We start from the raw sequence: 18,341 nt of genomic DNA, 5'->3' as shown, positions 1-18,341 counted from the left end.
ACAGGGACAGTTTATTCTGTTGGGAACATTCCATGCAGAACCTTGTGAAGTGTATTGTGAGAACATTTGGTATCTGGCAGTCCTATTTCCATGAATACCAAAACCAAGGAAATGTTCAAGTGAATCATCTTTGCCTCTGCTCTGTTAAACATGCTACTCTCTTATGACACAAAGTCGACATGCGATTTGCTCATATTCTGGTTTTTCCAACACGGTACCATGCTCTTTTCACTCCATTGTGCCTTACTTGTAGAAATGTTTTGCAGGCCTTGGTATGGATCACCGAATACCAAAGCTCTTCTCTAAAGGATCAAAGTATCAAATAAACATGAGGCAAGTTCTCCCAGCTGACATTAAAGTGGTGCGTTTTGTAAATTTTTCAGAAAAACGTCTCCTATGCAGATTGGCTTTATAGCTGCTTGAGCATATCAGGGATGAGGGGAGCGCCTGTTTTGGCGTGTTTTAGCTGAGCTGTATCCTCTCGGCAGCCTGCTGACATTCATGATTTTAGCGTGACTCTCTCATCGCTGTCTCTCTCTCTGCCTCAGTCATAATCACTGCTCTTTATGATCACTTTGCCCTCTCTGCCCTTTCAAGATGCTGCGTGTAATGAGGGCTCTGGAGGACCGCAGTGTGAGTGGGCTATTTAGCTATTCAGACGAGATTGGTGCACACATCCCACACGCTCTCCATCTCCGCTAGCTCGCCACCAAAAGATTACCACCACGTGAGCTTGGAGCTTGTTTGCCCCGTGCACAAGGTCATCACATGAAAATAAAACAATGGTAATGATACTCATGGGTCCATGCAAAATAATAGAATATTATTATGACAACGGCACTGGGCTAAATGCTACTACTACTATGACTACTACTACTTCTAGCATACTGCTTAGAGTCTTGCTATCATCCTCCCACTCCCACATAACTAGTAATTATGCACTGTTTATGGTAGAGGCCCTTCCAGCTGCACCCAGACACTCCATAATAAATAATACACAATCAATTAAATAACAGGACTTTAAATAAATAAAAAAATAAATAAATAAATAAACATTTGCATAATATCTCCTATATTTAAGTCCCGCCCACAAGAACAGCTGACCAATGAGCGGTCACCCTCTCCCCTCACACGCGCTCCCCTGCGTCATTTCCTCTCACTCTTCCGTGTCAACATGGCGGCATCCATGGCATCACAAGTTGCAGCAAAAGGACTGAGGACAGCTACCTCAAAACACGTTTTCCTTGACAAACTAAAGGTAATTTTAATGCGAGACGCTTTGTCTGCCTCGTTCGACTGTGCACGCGGGTTTTTGTCTGCTGTCATTGCGCAGAAGAGCGTTTAAATGCCTTATCTTCTTAGCATCTTAGCATGGCTAACGCAGAGTGCAGTGAAAGATCAAAGTTTAACTTGATGTCCGGACTCCGTGCCCAAGGTTGTTTTGCTCACGATATCTATTTAAAAATGAAGATGCATGGCTCAGAAAACGTGTTACTTTTCTCCTAACTTTACTGATCCTTACATGTTGATTATGAAGCTGTTACATCATGGGATTTAGTACTGTGAAATTAAAGGCTGCACTTATTATTTTTCCATTTAGTGCAAAACTACAAGCTGATTCTTGCACTTATTCATAAATTAGCATTGTTTATTTGATCAAGCTGTACAACTAGATATTAGCTAATCACTCCTGTATTGGTAGTGCAGTTCAAATAAACAGAGGCACATCTTGTACTTTGAACTTACAGGGTTTTTGCGTGAACTCATCATCTGATTACCTTTGCTTTGCACATAATGCTATCACTGCATTACTTGTAACTCTGTACTCTGTGGACATTGGGACCAGATAAATGTAAACTGGTGCAGTGTAGTCCATATTTTCGAAAGATAACACGAGAGTAGAGCTGTTCAGGATCATGTTTCACATCCGTTTAAGATCCTATATAACACAAAATTGTGTAATATAGGACTTTTTTTGAGCTTTGAGCCAAGAAAGTTGTATTGTTGTTGCTTCATTAAAAAAACACCAGTTGTTTTGGTTTCATTCACACATGTTTGAGCAATCCTGGATTATTACAGTACTCTGTCTGCATCTCCAAAACTCAAAATGCTCTGTTCCACTTTGTCATGAAGCTGTAATTTTCAGGTAACAGATACCTTTTACCTTTGTAGTTCACTAGAGACTGGCAATTCTAGGGAGCAGTTTCTTTATTGTCACATGACATCACAAGGACAATGTTTTCTTATTTTATTGGCACTCAAAACTTAGTTTCTGGTGTTATAAGCTTAAAAGGACTTGTAATGAACCTCCTAAAGAAATAAATTCTGAAATTCTTTCTGATCACGGCACCTCTGATTACTCAGATTTAGCAATTTGCTTGTCATTTAAGAAATGTTAAAGGTCTACAAATAGGTTAATCGGTTTCATGTGACTCTTCTGTTATATTTGTTGGCCATATGTTTAATTCCAAAGAAATGCATAGTAAAAAAATTGTCTTATTTGTTTTTGACACATAAAATAATTCTTAATATCAATATGCGAATGTAGTCGGTGAAAAGTGTGCAAACTGTTATTCTGGAGGTTTAATTTTCTTTTAAAAATGTATGTTCAGCAGCATCTCTCTTACAAATGTGCAGTATTGCCTCCCCTGACTTGCTGCACATCTCTTCTCCTCCCCTGTCTCCCATTGGCCATGGTGATAAGAATATCTTGAGTATCATGGATTCTCTGTGCCTATGCCTGTTAGTATCAGGTTCTATATAACAGGCAGTGTGTGCACAATAGATTCAAATGTGCAATAGCAGGACATCAGCACAGGAATTGCATTTGTACTGATTTGTCAACAACAATACCTGTTCCTCACCGTCTCCAGCGTCTGCAGGAAACTGTTAAAAAAGACCAAATTCAGTGTCTTCTCCTCATGCCTTCTTTTTCTTTTTCTCTTATAAATCACATTTCCTGAAGTCTTGTCTGCACAGCCATACAATCCTGGGGCTGTTTTTCACTTTCTCCCTGCAGTGGCACATTTGTAAACGTTTGTTAAGTTTGTGTTTTTTTGGTGAGGTGTCCCGGCCCGGTAATCGTCCAACTGTATCGAATCCCAACATGGTTTGAAGTGAAACACGGGGAGGAAAGGTTGCTAAATGAGGCATGGTGCTGAATATGTTACAGAAGGGGGGGTGGAGAGGCTCTGCTCGCTCCCACTTCTTCTGCTGGAACTTCAAACGACGGCCGGCTTCCCCATCTGTCTCCACCAGAACACATTTACATTTCCTCCCCGCGAGGGATACTGCAGGACCAAGTTAGCTCTAACTGGATTTGAATACCGCTTCACCAAGGTTAATAGTCATTTCTGTAGCTGCTGAGGTGCTTAGGCTTTTTCAATAATTTAGGAGGGCTGCAGTCATTAGGAAGTGTTGGCAGCTTCTGGAATGGCTAATGCAATGAGTGAATGCGCCCCTATTAGCTCTGTTGCGCTACTGTTGCTGTGTTGCTAATGAGAGGGAAGTGGGAGTGTTTTTGTAAAGTAAATAGAGAAAACAATGCCAGCTCTCGACAGCTGTAATTCATCAAATGTGCAGTACATTGAGACGGCTCAGTGTCTGCACAGCCTCATCCATCTCTTATGATGGAACTACATCACACACTACTATAACTTTGCTCTACGGCGCTTTGAGTTCACAAAGTTTGTGTTAAGTGTTGGCAGTACTGATCATTTGCAGTCTTCCTTCTGTCATAATGTTACTTGTTAGTGCTAGTTAGAATGGATTGGGATTTTTTTTTTTTAAAGAACAGTGGTCCAAATTCAAACAGCTAAAAAAAATAGCAATCCAATAACAATCCAGTAAGTCCCTGTACAATTTTTTTCCCATGCATTTGAGCAAAATGTGTCGTGCCCCAGTACAGATACAGTATTGTAGCTGTTGAGGTCAAAATAAGTTCACTATGTGCTGTCTGCATCTAAACTGTATTTTACTTTCAGATAATCAGGAAGTGCACATTAGTATACTAGTTGTTGAATCAGTGAATAATTAAGACATTTTGTTAAAGTGAGGAATAACTCACTGAACCACTGCAAACCAGTTAAAATGAACTAGTTCTGTTTGCTAGTTCGATACTGAACTGTTTTTTTAAATTGATTTGACAATGGACAATTTAAAGAGGCTTAACTTCTATTATGTGTGGAATATTAAAGCTGTTGAATTTCATATTTTACTTTACCTTATACTTCTGTCCACATTATTCATTTTGATACATTTTTATTTTACTTTTCTAACTATATAAAGACATAACTATACAGCTACAAATTACCTGATTATTGCATTTGTTTTGAACTGATCTGACACTGGCCTTTGTCACTGTAGTTTTTAGCAGTGTTACCTATTAATGGTTTTTCAAGTGATGAATAATCAGCACAGCTGCCATAGCGCTTAACATTTCAAAACTAAATATTATCTTTTTAAATGTCGAAAAGTCCTCAAGATGTCACATGGTAAAACAGGATCCTGATATCCATGTTAGAGGAGTGTTTTGTTTTGCAAGTCAAAGTCACTAATTTGTCTGTGTTTCTTTTCATATTGACCTGGCATCAGTAGATCTCCCTCTTTGCACCTCCTCTAATTAACTATATGCTAATTAGTCAAATCCCTATCTGTCGACTCCCCACACTGCAGTCTTCTTTAAGCCTGTCTGCCGGAGATTAGACCTGCCTAAAGACCTCAACACGATGCAGATCACATACATCCAGGTGCATGCTCCTAATGCCATGTGTCCTTGCCTTGTGCTCTTGGGTGTTGTTGATATATTCCCTTGTCTTTTGAGTTTTGGAATTTAAAACAAGACATCTTAATTACTGTAGATGTAGATTAAAAAGATAGTTTGATGTTTGGTCTGCCCTTTTATCTCTTCAGAGCTATTTATGTGTCCTAAGAACTTGTGGACTATACAGTTTTCTGTCATCTGGTTGTTTCATGAAAATGGCTCTGCCTGAAATGTTCCACAATATGGTATATTACGGAAGCCGAGAGATGTCACAACAAATGCAAATGCCGCAACAAATACAAATGCGACAACACATTAAAAAGCCACAACACATCGAAAAGCCACAACGGAAGTGAACTACAACGTGAAAAGTAAAGGAACGGAGAAGTTGGAAACGTAAGTAAAAGTAATTTATTGTTTCATCATTATTCGTTTCACGCTGTACTTCTTCTTTACTTGCTGCTTGATCGGTCCGTCAGAAAATAGAGTCCCGCGGTCACTTTCGTTGTGGCTTTTTGATATGTTGTGGCTTTTTAATGTGTTGTGGCTTTTTTAATGTGTTGTGGCTTTTTAATGTGTTGTGGCATTTGCGTTTGTGTTATGGCATTTGTATTTGTTGCGGCGTTTGCATTAAAATAGAGTCCCGCGGTCATTTCCGTTGTGGCTTTTTTTGGTTTGTTGTGGCTTTTTGTTGTGTTGTCGCATTTGTATTTGTTGCAGCGTTTGCGTTTGTTATGACCCCTCTTGTAGTATATAGTCTATTGTTAATTTATTCAATAGTTTTTTTTTTTGTAAAACATGCTTGTGTGGAATCACCGGGTCTGCTTGTCTCTTAGTATTGTCTCACAATACTAAAATTTCAAGCACAATTTTGATACTAAGGCATAGACTCAATACCCAATCCCGCTTCTTATACCACAGGCATTAAAACACTTTCTTAGACAGTAGTCTATGTGGTCTTATACTTGTTTTTATACAACTCATACAGATCATTCTAAAGCTATTCAGGAAAGTCCTTTTCAGTCCTGTGAATGTGACTTTTTTTTAGTATCAATATCTGTTTACCTATAAATTAGTGTCTACTGTTGTTAACCCATCCCATGAGGAAACTTTAGCACATTTTTTAGAACATTCCAGACAAAACAACAGAAGAAAAAAAAAATAATCAATTTTTGGACAGATATTATGCACCTTAAAACTTACAAATTCCCTCTTAAGCACAATTACCAAAATTTAAAATTTCTTGATCTCTCTTAAGATGTTTTATTTGATATCAGATGATGAAACCTGATCTTCAATGACTCTTGATATGAGGTGTGCTCCTACATGGTTGGCTTGTAGTGTACACACTGGGGTACTCGAGCCTGTTTTGCCCCAAATCCATGTCAAATTGTGTATTTCAAAGAAGTTGCATCAGCTCTTTCACGGTTTACTATGCGCAGTGCTTGTCTAATCTCAACACTGTGCTTTTATGACTTGCAGCTGCCTCCTCATTAGTAAAATACCACTTGAGTTCAATTAGGATCAGTGTGTGCTTTCTCTGCTCTGCATTCACAGTATATCAATGGACTATGCATATTTCCACTCCGAACTTCTTAACCTGAACGGGAACAAATCAATTACATAGAGTTGGCGAACTGGCAATCTGCTAATTTCTTAAACATTTGATAATGGCCCTTAAGGAGTATTCGGCTTAATTGACTCTGCAGCCGTTTGTCATAGCTAATAAGCCAGTGATGTTTCAAAGGGGTTAGGGTCCAGCCATGACAAGTAATGATGATTTTAACCCCACTCGACATCTGGAGTCTATGTGATGTGAGCTACACTTGTGCCTGAGGAGGCTACTGGCACTTTGTTAGAGAAGTGTGAAGTACCATCAGTCCAAGTTAACCAACACAATTTCAATCTGTTTGAGAAATTTCAATGTTTCTCAAAATGGCTTTTAAAGGCCCAGTCTTACGCTTTTTTCTGATCTATGTCATAATGTTGCCTACCTCATCAAACATATACTTCACATGTGTTTAACACACAAACCCTGCATATTTAGGCTGCCTTCTTCTCTCAAACAGAAAACACTCGGTTCCATTTTGTGATGTTATGTGGTAAAACAGGAAGTGCTCCACTGTGTTTTTAAACTCCATTCATGTTCACTAGAATCGTTTGGATAATTTCTGGCCTGGAATTTTCAGTCTCTGCTGAACAAAAGGTAAGAAGGAGCTGTAAACTTGAGAACTACCACTTGTCACATGTCATGTTGGAACAGAGCATTTTGATCTTTAGAGATGTAGCCAGACTAGTAATTCAGACTACTCAAACATGTGAGAATGGATGGTAATAAAGATATAGCATGGCTTAACCCTCTTAAGTCAATTTTGCGTAATATAGGAACTTTATTACATTGTTTGTCAAAGTGTTACACCATGTCTTGACTATACAAAAATGTGCTTACAAAATATATTCACTTTTACTTATAAGGTGCATTGCAGCCTACATTATAACATATTTTATCACTAATTTCCAAAGACCTGTACTATAAAAATGTAGAAAAATTACTTGACTGCACTTAATTTAAATATATTTAATTTATTTGCAGTTGGGTTGAGTAGTTTTGTCAGCTGAGATAACACACTGATGAGCAGCACACAGACTAACCCAATATTAGTATCTTGTAATAACCCTCCTAAATGAACCTAAAAACAACATATATTTCAAGCCATTCACAACCAATACAGCTCAGTTCTGCACACACATTTTAAATGATCTTTTATTGAGTTGGGCAAACAAAATAAAAAAATAATCAATTTTGTTCTTTTCAAAAGCAAAATTAAATTGGCTTTCAGTATTGATTTTCATGAACGAGACAGAAATTTAATCAATGCTATTTAACACAAAAAATCTTCATACACAATCTTCAAATCTGAACTGTGCTCCACCAGAGCAGATTGGCTGTAGAAAAAGATTAGACATGACTAAAGCTGGACTTTAATTAAAATTGGATTAATTGTCCAGCCTTACCTTCATAAATTCCTTAAGTTATATACAAGGACAAACCAAACACAAACATGTGGCATGTTTGAGATGACTTTGCGAAGTGCCCGACCAGACATCCACTCATAATGATGACTCGTCTCCAACACTGAGCTCTGACATTGGTCATCCTCCTCCCCAAATATGAGTCCACACTTTGAGCTTCCCATGAGGAGTCTGATGGTGAGCTGAATACCATATGGACACACTGAAGAAATGCTGAGGCGCTCTGGGAACTGCACTTTTCTGTACACCAGGCCTGTCCTTCACAGCTACTTCTGCATGCAACTGCCAAAGGACTTGGCAACCCAATGCAGGACTCTGTCTTTTGACCTGTCTGGAGCCATGGGTGACTGCGGTGCTCTTGGACCCATCTGCAGATCTAAGGGATTGGCCTATGATATTGTATATGCTTGTTTTGTGTTAGTGCTCAGAGGAAACTAACATACATGGGGGTAACATTGTAAACTCCACACTACCCAGCCTGCATGATTCCAATGGGATGTTGAGTCATTACTTTGACTATGGTAACGTCCAGATTCCAACTAGAATCCTGATCAAATAATTTTTACCCTTATTTGTGTGTCTAAACATATAATTGCTAAAACAGTCAATTTTATAGTAAGAATTAGCGCACATGCTGATATTATTCAGTGGGAAACAGTTTCTGTCTCTGATGTCTTTAATTCATCAGGAAGTTCAGGTATCCCTATTTCTGCTGTTTGTGTTAATGGACCTTTGTATCTTTGGACCCAAACTGCTGTGGTGATGTCACATTTAACAATCCCACAAAAAAAAAACAATGTTTTGTTAAGAGTTTTACAAATAAACAAAACAAAAGCTTAAAGATGGGGAATGGGGATTGAAAGGTTCCTGAGAATTCAATCGGGCTGATCAGATTCTATTTGAAACTCCTATTGTGCCACAGTGACATTTGGGGATATCTCGATGAATGTCAAGATTGTGGCTCGGAGCCTGCTCAAAGCACCGCTCTTTCTCACATTTCTGTAGTGTCTCTTCTGTTCGTCTGCAGCCGCTCTCTCCTGTCTCTCATTCGAACTTTCCTTTTCCAAAAGCACAAAATGTGTTGAATTAAACCGTCTGTTTTGAGGTCACATTCCATAGCATGTTGGTCTTCTAGCTTGTGGTATGTGATGGCTATTGGGAAACTTCAACTTTTATTTGTATTAACCTGGTTGATTGCTGTTACCAATGTCAACACTTCTACCAGGCCTCACTTCTTGTCACTTTAAATGCATCCAGAATAAAAGATGCTGAGTGCTTTTGTGTGTACTGCTTCTCCTGTACTCTCACCCCTCCCACCCTGCTTCCATGTTGGGGCGCACCACTGTTTGCTCCATGTTTCCTCAGCAGTCCGCCCCATGTCTGTGAGCGTGGCAGTGTATTAAGCTTAAGTAGAGCAGTGCTTGTAGAGTCTGTTGTCTCTGGAGTACTGCTGATGATAATTACTGTAGAGAGAGACCCTCCTGGGAGTGCCTGTGTGCCAGCTGCTCTCCTGCCTCTCCGCTGTACTGCCATCCGCCACTTACCTCTGTCTTTCAAGGAAAATATGTAGCTTATTCATCACCTGTCAAACCCTACAGAAAGAATGGAAAAGTTCTCCTTAAAATGAACATCGTCCTGTATAGCTCTGATTCCTCAGATGATTCTCTGGTATGTGGAGAGAGTCTGTGATCTGTTATTTTTCACTTATACAGCAGACATTTCATAATGTCTTTTAAGTGCAGTGATGTAGTTAAGGTGGCGATAGTGGCTCATTGGTTAAAGCAATTATCCACCAACTTGAAGGTCTGAGAATTGATTCACACTCAGACCAAGTTCTGTTCTTGTGTCCTTAGGCAAGAGACTTTCCCCACCTTGCCTAGTGTGTGAGTGATTGGTGGTAGTAGCTTACAACCGCTGAGTGATTTTAATGGGTGCGCTTGGAGAGGCATGTCTGTAAAGTGCATTACAAGGGCATTATTACATGTATGTTGAATGTTTTTTGTTTGGGTGTTGGATTGACTCCGGATACAGTGCCCCCTTGATAGTTTGGGTGATGTGATTGTTAACTTCAATAGATTTTTTCCACATCCACATTTTAAACAAAGCATTTGACCACATTCATTGTTCCTATATTCTAATATAGAAAGCACATACTTCTGTTCACCAATAGCATGTGGCACCTGTAAAAGACAGACTCCTACGTGGTAGAGTTTTATCTGTGAACTCGCTGTGTACAAAAAGTGCTCGAGGTTCCTTCCATTCTCTGGTGTTTAGCTGGAGGTAACTGTCAGTGCCTGCAGGGGCATCAGCAGCCCCATGACTTCTCCTGCAGCAGCTGGAGTTATTTTAGGAAGTGTGCACCGCTCCTCTCACTACCTCTTATCTGTCACTTTGGGCGACAAGGGATTTAATTAAAGCTGGACAAGACATGCATATTTTGTCTTAAATTATCTGAAAAAAGATGATTGCATTACTGCATTTTGAGGAGAATTATAGGCTGATGTTGGTGTAAAAATGTAATGTAAAGCTTAAAACTATGTCTGAAGCTGAATATTTGAGTTATATTTTTAGACATGCTCTTGCCACTAGGCCTGTCATGATAATTATTACATCTACTTATAGTTTAATATATGAAAGCTGGAACACTATATTTTAGAGCTCAAAATGAATCATGTGTACAGTTTCTTTGTAAAAATTGGGATATTTGCGCTATAGAGATTTGAAAAAGTAACTTCTGTGGCTAATTATTGTTTCATTCTCTTTTGATTCAATGATGCTGTCTATTTACAAATGCTTTACTGGGATTATCTTGCATTATTGTTATTATCAGTGGCTTTAAGTAGTCTTCAAAATGCTCAGAAATTGTTATTGTGACAGGCCTAGTTGGCACTCCTCACTCCTCAATCTCACTAGTTTAGTTTAGTCTTTATTTAATGTACAGAGACATTAAGCTAAAAAAACAAACAAACATATATTATTATAGCCAACTGTGTGACTGTGGCTATCAACTACACCATTGCACTGCCTTCACATTAATGACCTGTTCATGAAATGTATGTGTTTTTGGTCCAGGAACACACCTTTAGAATCCTGGATCATAAATAGGGGTGTGCAGAAATATGGACATATCATATCGTTTAATGAGATGATACGGTATCCATAACATGGCCTGCTGTATTGATATATTGCCGAGAGTAGTTTTTGGTATATTTCACAAAATTATTTTGTTACAGCACTACAGTTTATTTGCTTATTTAGAGGAAGGACACATTTGACATATTCGCTGTCTTTTCATAGTAACTTTGAAGAAGTGGTTTAATAAAGACTTTAAGTATCACAGCCATGATTTAGCCTTTATTTTTTATTGAACCGCATCGAATTGCTTTGAAACATATTGTATTGAACAGAAAACACACTGTATCAAGATATGTATTGTATCGTGGCCTATGTATTGAGGTATGTATAATATCAGCAACTTCTTAATGATACCCAGCCCTAATCATAAATCCAACTTCCTTTTTGTGAGCTTCTCTGCCAACTGAGCAATAGCTGTCATTGTTTGATCAGTCCTATAATTACACACATGTCATCAACATTCTTAGCGCATACAATTAAATACATGCATAAAAACAGATTTGCAGTTGACTGAAGTATAGGCACATCTTGTTAACCTGAAGGCTTGTCAAAATACGAAGCTGAATCGTATTGTCATGTTTCTTGTGTCAGAAATATGTGAATGCTTGATCACCTGAAACCTGCAGTTGTCGTTTTAAAGAAAAGTCACCGAGTCCTGTGACAGACTCTTATTTTGTGTAGTCAAATATAGAGGCAGACAAAGAGTGACAGATGGAGGCACGCACCCAGACGGCTGTGCTGATCCTCCCAAAGGCAAACAGGCTGAGCGGCCCGGGAAGAGGCTGTGTTTAAGGGGGCAACAGAGACCTGCCCTCCAGCTACCTGACAGCAGTCAAATGAGTCCACCACGAGACGGAGACAAGTCCTCCTGCACTCAGACTTGTTAAAGCTGCGGATTCACTCGGCTCAAGGAAATGTAGAGAAAGCCAGTGAGGGGAAAAGAGACTTTTTCACTTTTGAACTAAACATAGTCAGAGGTCCAACTTGTGCTGACCACCAAAATGTGTGCTGGATTTCAATTAAGGTTACCTGTTTTCTAATATATTTTGTAATGCTTTAGATCAACCCCAAAGAGGATGGTTATGATAATTTCATACAAGTACAAATACTGGTACTAAAGTATATCAATGCTGTAGTTTAAAGGGGGTATCTTAAGTTTAGTTATTTCCATCTTGTTGCTCCTTGAACATGCTTTATCCTGATTGCCTGCTATTGAAAATTTGCAAGGAACATGACTTGGATTTGAGTGTTATTATTAATTATTATACTATGCATTTATTTTGCACATACTAACTATACCAGCTTGTCAAAGCCTGATCCCGTCAGATCTCAGAAGCTGAGCAAGGCCAGGGCTGGTTAGTACTTGGATGGGAGACCACTGGGAAAATCAGGTGCCACAGTGGGGCGCTGGTTGCAAAAAAAGTTGTTGTGTCCTTAGGCAAGGCACTTCATCTACATTGCCTAGTATGAAAGTGGTGTGTGGGGCCGATGGCACAGATTGAGAGCCTCCCTTTCATCAGTCTGTCCCAGGGCAGCTGTGGCTGCAATAGTAGTATACCACCGCTAAGTGTGGAGTGAATGAATAATGCTCTGTAGAGCGTCTTTGAGTGTCCAGAAAAGCCCTATATAAAACTGACGCATTATTATTATTTATATAAGGTTAAGGTATACTTTATTGTCACCGTAGGGAAATTTATCCTCTGCATTTGACCCATACCTCAATAGTACTGCATGGGGCTTGGGCTCAGGAGTAGTGGGTGCTACAGTGCCCATTTAGTTTTTTGGTGGGGGAAACCATAGTGCTAAGAGTAAAACCACCCACACAGGGAGAACATGGAAACTCCGCACAGAAAGACACAAAGATATATATTTGGTAAATAAAACATTGTTCACAATGTGCATAAGTGCAGGAAAATGCAGAAAACCCGAATGGACATAATGATGTTTTTTGTCATATTGTTTTGCAGCTGACCTGTCTCTGAACTCCAGACTTCTTTAGCTTCTCTTCAACTCTATTGTCTGTGAATGTCGACTTGAGTCATAGTGGCATGTGCTGTAACTGACACATAGAGCAGAATGGTGTACTTAGGCCCACAGATGCCAAGGATTACTGTATTCAGGAATGTTCTTCTGAACACTGCATTTTGGCCCAGCTCAAACCTCCTGACAGCAGAATGGAAAAAAGATGTAGTGCTCAGACAGGTTAGTGTCTATGGACAGAAGCTACTGTGAGAGTAGGAGGTGCTAAGTAACACATGTCAGTTAAAAAGCCCACTCTATTTTAAACTGACTGCTTAATTGTTTATATAATAGGAGCCCTGAACAAAGGTGTGCTGCACACAGACCAACATGTTTCAATCATTACTACCATGGAGACTTTTCCCACAACTGTCACTTTATTTGTTAGTTCTTCAAAACTCTATTTCAAGGTGTGGTGCACCGCTGAGATGTGCTTCCATATTTTGACTGTTGTGTTTGTCTCCACATGAATGTACTTTCCCCACATTCAAGCGGAAAAACTGAAGCCACAGGTTATTGCTGGAAAAAGAACAAATTGTTTTGCCACTAAGAGCTGAATATTGATCATATGGTTAAAGCACAGTTTTAAAAAAGTATTGCCCTGGATTTTGCTGTATTGACGTGACATAAAAAATACCACGTTTTATTTTGTTCAGAATAAAATTCTGTGTCAAAGTATTCTGGAGTTTGGCTTTTAGTACCATATAGGATCAGTCGCAATTCATGGCATTTTTGATACTTGGAAATAATGTTGAAAGTAATTTATTATTAAAATTCACTATAGCCCAAATAAACCAGGTTGTAATTACACTTGTCACTAGTTCATATTGAATAAATGCATCATGGGAACATCCTTGAACTTAATCACATGTTTTCCAGAGGAAGTTTTGCAAAAGCCATCACGTAATATCCATACCATGACTTTCAAAAACTGATTTACCGCTCTTGCTGCACTCAAACCAAATTGCAACTCTTAAGCTTCTCCAGATATGCTGACAACTCTATACTGCAATATTTAAATCAACTATGCACCCTATCTAATTACACAATATTCATAATAACGAAAACAACTTACAAATTGTTGCATAATTTAGTCGCATAGTCTTTTGTTTATAAAGTAAACTCTTGTCAGCACCATTAGTACAGCGCCATCCTGACGTTATCATTGTGTTTAATATTCACCGGCTTAGGAAATACTCACAAGAAGGCATCATTTACATGCCCGACCATAATTTACCTCACAGCGCTTGTTTTCCCTTTACTTTAATGGCCTTTCTCTCCTTAACGACTCCCCGAAGATCTCTCCTATGAAAACATTTGCATATACACAGACACACATATACACACACGCGCACTCCTACGCACACTGGATTTTTACTCCACCACAGCCTGCATCGCTCTGTTACATTAAAAAGCCAATTTCTTTTTAATAGCAACAACAGCTGGAGCCGACAGGGCCTTTGTCTGCTGATGGGGCATTGCGCTGCTCTGTCGTCCTGCAGCTTAGGCCTGGCTCACTGTGGGAATCATTAGAGGTAAAGGAGTAGCCCAGCAAGATTTAAAGTGGGACTAAACGCCTAAACTCCGCCCACAACTACATTTCAGATAGAGCTGATAAACTGCGCTGTACCTGTGGACTAGAAGAGAGTGAGAGGAGACAAGGGGAGGGGTTTGGGGGACGTAAGAAACAATGCGATTGGTCTAATCAGTATCTGCTCTTCAAACTCTGCCCCTGCAGCCAGGTGTTTGTGATCTTTACGACCAAAGGAGTAGTGCAGCGAGATTTAAAAAAAAAAGGGACTAAACGCCTAAACTCCCACAACCCACAACCACATTTCAAATAGAACTGGTTAACTCGGGAGTACCTGGAGGAATAAACAGGAGAGTGAAGGAGAGGAGGGGTGGAGTGAGGAGATATGAGGAACAATCCACACTTAAAACTCAAACTGTAATCAGAAACACTCGTCTGTAATCAGGACAGTCTTGCGTGATGTCACCAACTACTGTAGTTTGCAGAGGCCACTGAAACCAGCATGGACTTGGATTTAGTTGTTTTTGACCAGAAAGCTGCAAATGTATCTCATTTGCACTAAAATTCCAAAAAAAAACACAACTTAGGGTTTAGTTCCACCTTAAGGGAAAAATTACTTTTCTGTACAAGTGTACTGATTGCTTTAGATTTGTGATTTAAATATTAATATTCTGTTCTGAGAGTGCATTTTTAACTACTCCGGGAGCATTCACATTTGAGAGATGTTTGCAGTGATTCATCTGAATAATTCTGACTAGTTGACCATTACAATTATTATCATATCCACATTTTTATAATGGTGATCGTTAACTGGGATTGATTAATTTATTTCGGCCACAGGTATATTCTGACAATGTTCCACAGACAGAAAAAGTGTAGGCTGAAGCTTGAGCTTATTATGCCCACCCTTTATTACTTTTTCATAGCATCATTTTGAAACTAGTTCATTCATAAATACAGCAAAAGGAAACACGTGAGTAACAGTACAGCAAAGTACTAAAGCACAAACTAAGTATTATAATTCTTGTATCTGCCCAGAGTTAAACATTTAAACTTCTTTTTAAAGTGTTTTAGGTCTTCTGCACAATTGTTCCAGAGGTTCACCCCTTTAACAGATATACAAAATTTCAGTTTGTTATGATTTTCTTTTTGATAAACACGACTGTACCTCTGAGCTCATCTGGAGTATTTCTGATTTTAAACATATTCTGTAATGAAAATAATGATATTGGAGCACTGGACTGGATCAAAACTTACTCATACAGGTGCTCGCCAGACCAGAGGGCTTGAAAATATTCTGTAATGATTTTGACAAGAGATTGTTGTTTCCTTTAAACATGATTTTCAAAGTGTAAAGGTCAACTAAATCATTAAATTTCAGAGTTTGAAGGTTTATAAATAATGCATTGGTTGGTTCATTATAAGTTGATAATGCGATTGCTCTTGTTGCCTTTTTTTGTACAGTAAAGATTAGATTTGTATTAGTCTCAGGTGTATTGCCCCAAATCTTAATACTGTAGGTTATGCAGGGCATTACTAATGAGTTGTATATAATAAAAAGACAGTTTTTATTTAAGCTATATCTATATTTACATATAATTGCAATTACTTTGGATAATTAATTTATAATTTGGTTAATGTGCGATTTCCAGTTTAAACTATGGCCTATAGTTACTCCTAAAAACTTTTAAAGACTCTTTCTACAGGACACACAGGTCCTTGGAATACAAAAGCCTTAAGGTCATATCTAAAGCCTTAAGGTCAATAAAGATACCCACACTGCACTTTTTTGAGTCAGTTGCTGTGGATAAGTTTTCTGCCAATTCCATAACAGCCACTGAGGTGGAACTTTTTTTTTTCTGACTTCATATTGCTGACCACTAGGAAGCTCATATTTTTCTATAAATTTGTCTAATCGATGAACAGTATAAGTGCTTGTGCCCTTTTTTGCATACTGGAAAGACTTTTGCGATTTTCATTTTATGTGGGAATTTGCCCATTTTATGTGATTTTTACATCTACTGTATGCATCAGCGGTTGTGCTGTGAGCTCTGTTGTATTCTTAATTATGTTCATGTCTGTGCCAGCTGCATCTTTGGATGTTTTTGATTTGAATTGAGTTGAGTTTTGAGTTTGAGTTTTATTATTTTATTTCATCCCATTTTCATTTGTAGGATTCATATAGGAGGAGTTTCTGCTGACTGCATCACATGGGAGAGAGTTCCCATGCATTTGACTCTAATTAAACAATTGCAATAATTTATTAGTTTTTGTTTTAGTTTTCCAAAGACTCCTGCTATTAAAATGTATAACCAAAAAATGACAGTCCATTTCCACTTTCACTTTAAACTGTTCCTCACAGTTTATATCTAATTTATTGTAGAATAGTACTTCTAGGTCTAATGCTGGTTCCATCGAAGTAATTTCACAGTTTTACTGTGTGCACATCATAAGTTCCATCTCATGCAGTAATACGTGTGTTCACCTGTTCTCTTTTCAGTGGTGTCACAGAGTGCGCCGCACTGTTCCCAATCATATCCAAAGTCACATTGTTTCTCTGCTTCAGCGTTTGGTATCCACAATCATGATCCACAATCACAATAGTGACATCAGTACATACACCCCAAGTTCTTTTTATTCCATATTTAGTCCTGATTGATCTGTATTTAATCCAAACGTTTTTCTGTGACTACACATATTTTCAAAGTCAATGTAAATTCTTCTGTTGTATCAAAATTAAATCATTTCATAAACAGAGTGAGGACTTCCTATTTTAGGAAAAAGTCAATCATTTATACAGATCCAAGTCTTTAAGATCTCTTATGGTGACAACTTTAGATTCTTCTGGCATGCCATTGAGCCTGATCTTTGCTTGTCCTTTTCTTTTTTGTCTCGAATTTTCTTTAGTCTTCTGAGATTCCGTGCGTCACTGCACTATACAAACTCTAAAACACACTGCTTTTTATAAGAGAAAACTTGTATTAATTTTAATATTTAGATGTATTAAAGTTTGCTGATTTTCCTCAACAATACCCTTTATTTGTAAATGTTATTATCTATAAGTCTTTTGTGTAAGGAATTGATCTCAGCTAATTGAAAGAACCAATTACATTTAGAAGAATTCAAAGAATTTCAGAACAACAGGTTCAACAAGGTTTTTATTTAAAAAGAAAGCAAGTATTTTTTTTTTCTTTCTCTAGTTTATAATTTTGCCCACTTAAACTGCTATTTGGATCCCATAGCGGTGAACGCTGTGGCAAAGGGATGTTTACTTGCGCTTATTGGGCACAGGAAATAGTTCAGGCATGTCAAGGGGTGAAATACATTTCTGGTTTCGCCATAGCTCCTGAGCTTGTTTTCTTATACTTATCTTAACTTGAACATATCGCACCTTCTTTGCAGAGTACCTGGTTGAGTCCCAGGAGATGGCTGAATCTGCAGGAGTATCAGAGCAAAAAGCTGATGCAAGACAGTGGTGTGACCGTCCAGCGCTTCTTTGTGGCCGATACAGCTTCTGAGGCTCTGGAGGCAGCAAAGAGACTGAGTAAGTACAGGGCTGTTTGGTCTATGGCAGACGTGCAGGTAATGTGTTATCTGCAAGGACTCTTGGCTATGTGAAAGTCTGCTCTTCTGGTTTAGGAGACTCATTTTCTGGTGACCTACTACTGACCTTATATCTGTCTAATCCCTCAGTCATCCAAATAGGTTCAGTTTTGGCCCATGTGCATATTCTATGTTATGTTGTCTTATACAGCTCAAAATCATTCTAAAGTTTAAGAAAGATTCATTTCTGTCCTGTGAATGTGACTTTTTTATTATCAGTACTTGCTCAAATGAGAATCCATTAGTATCAAATTTTCA

General features: G+C 38.5%; 1 protein-coding gene across 1 annotated transcript in view; it reads left to right on the top strand.

Annotated features, from left to right (window-relative positions):
* Positions 1–1,163: 1,163 nt before the first annotated feature.
* suclg2 (succinate-CoA ligase GDP-forming subunit beta) overlaps positions 1,164–18,341 on the top strand; it is a 104,273-nt gene continuing 87,095 nt past the window's right edge. Inside the window, exons 1-2 of the mRNA XM_020930974.2 lie at positions 1,164–1,258; positions 17,883–18,024. Coding sequence (XP_020786633.2) covers positions 1,175–1,258; positions 17,883–18,024 — 226 coding nt within the window. The 5' untranslated portion in view covers positions 1,164–1,174. The remainder of the gene's footprint in view (positions 1,259–17,882; positions 18,025–18,341) is intronic.

This window comes from Boleophthalmus pectinirostris, unplaced genomic scaffold, assembly GCF_026225935.1.
Source record: "Boleophthalmus pectinirostris isolate CB_2022bp ecotype Guang Dong unplaced genomic scaffold, ASM2622593v1 HiC_scaffold_3, whole genome shotgun sequence".
NCBI classification, from domain to species: domain Eukaryota; kingdom Metazoa; phylum Chordata; class Actinopteri; order Gobiiformes; family Gobiidae; genus Boleophthalmus; species Boleophthalmus pectinirostris.
Note: the sequence above shows the minus strand (reverse complement) of the source record. Positions and strands in the feature narration are given on the sequence as shown.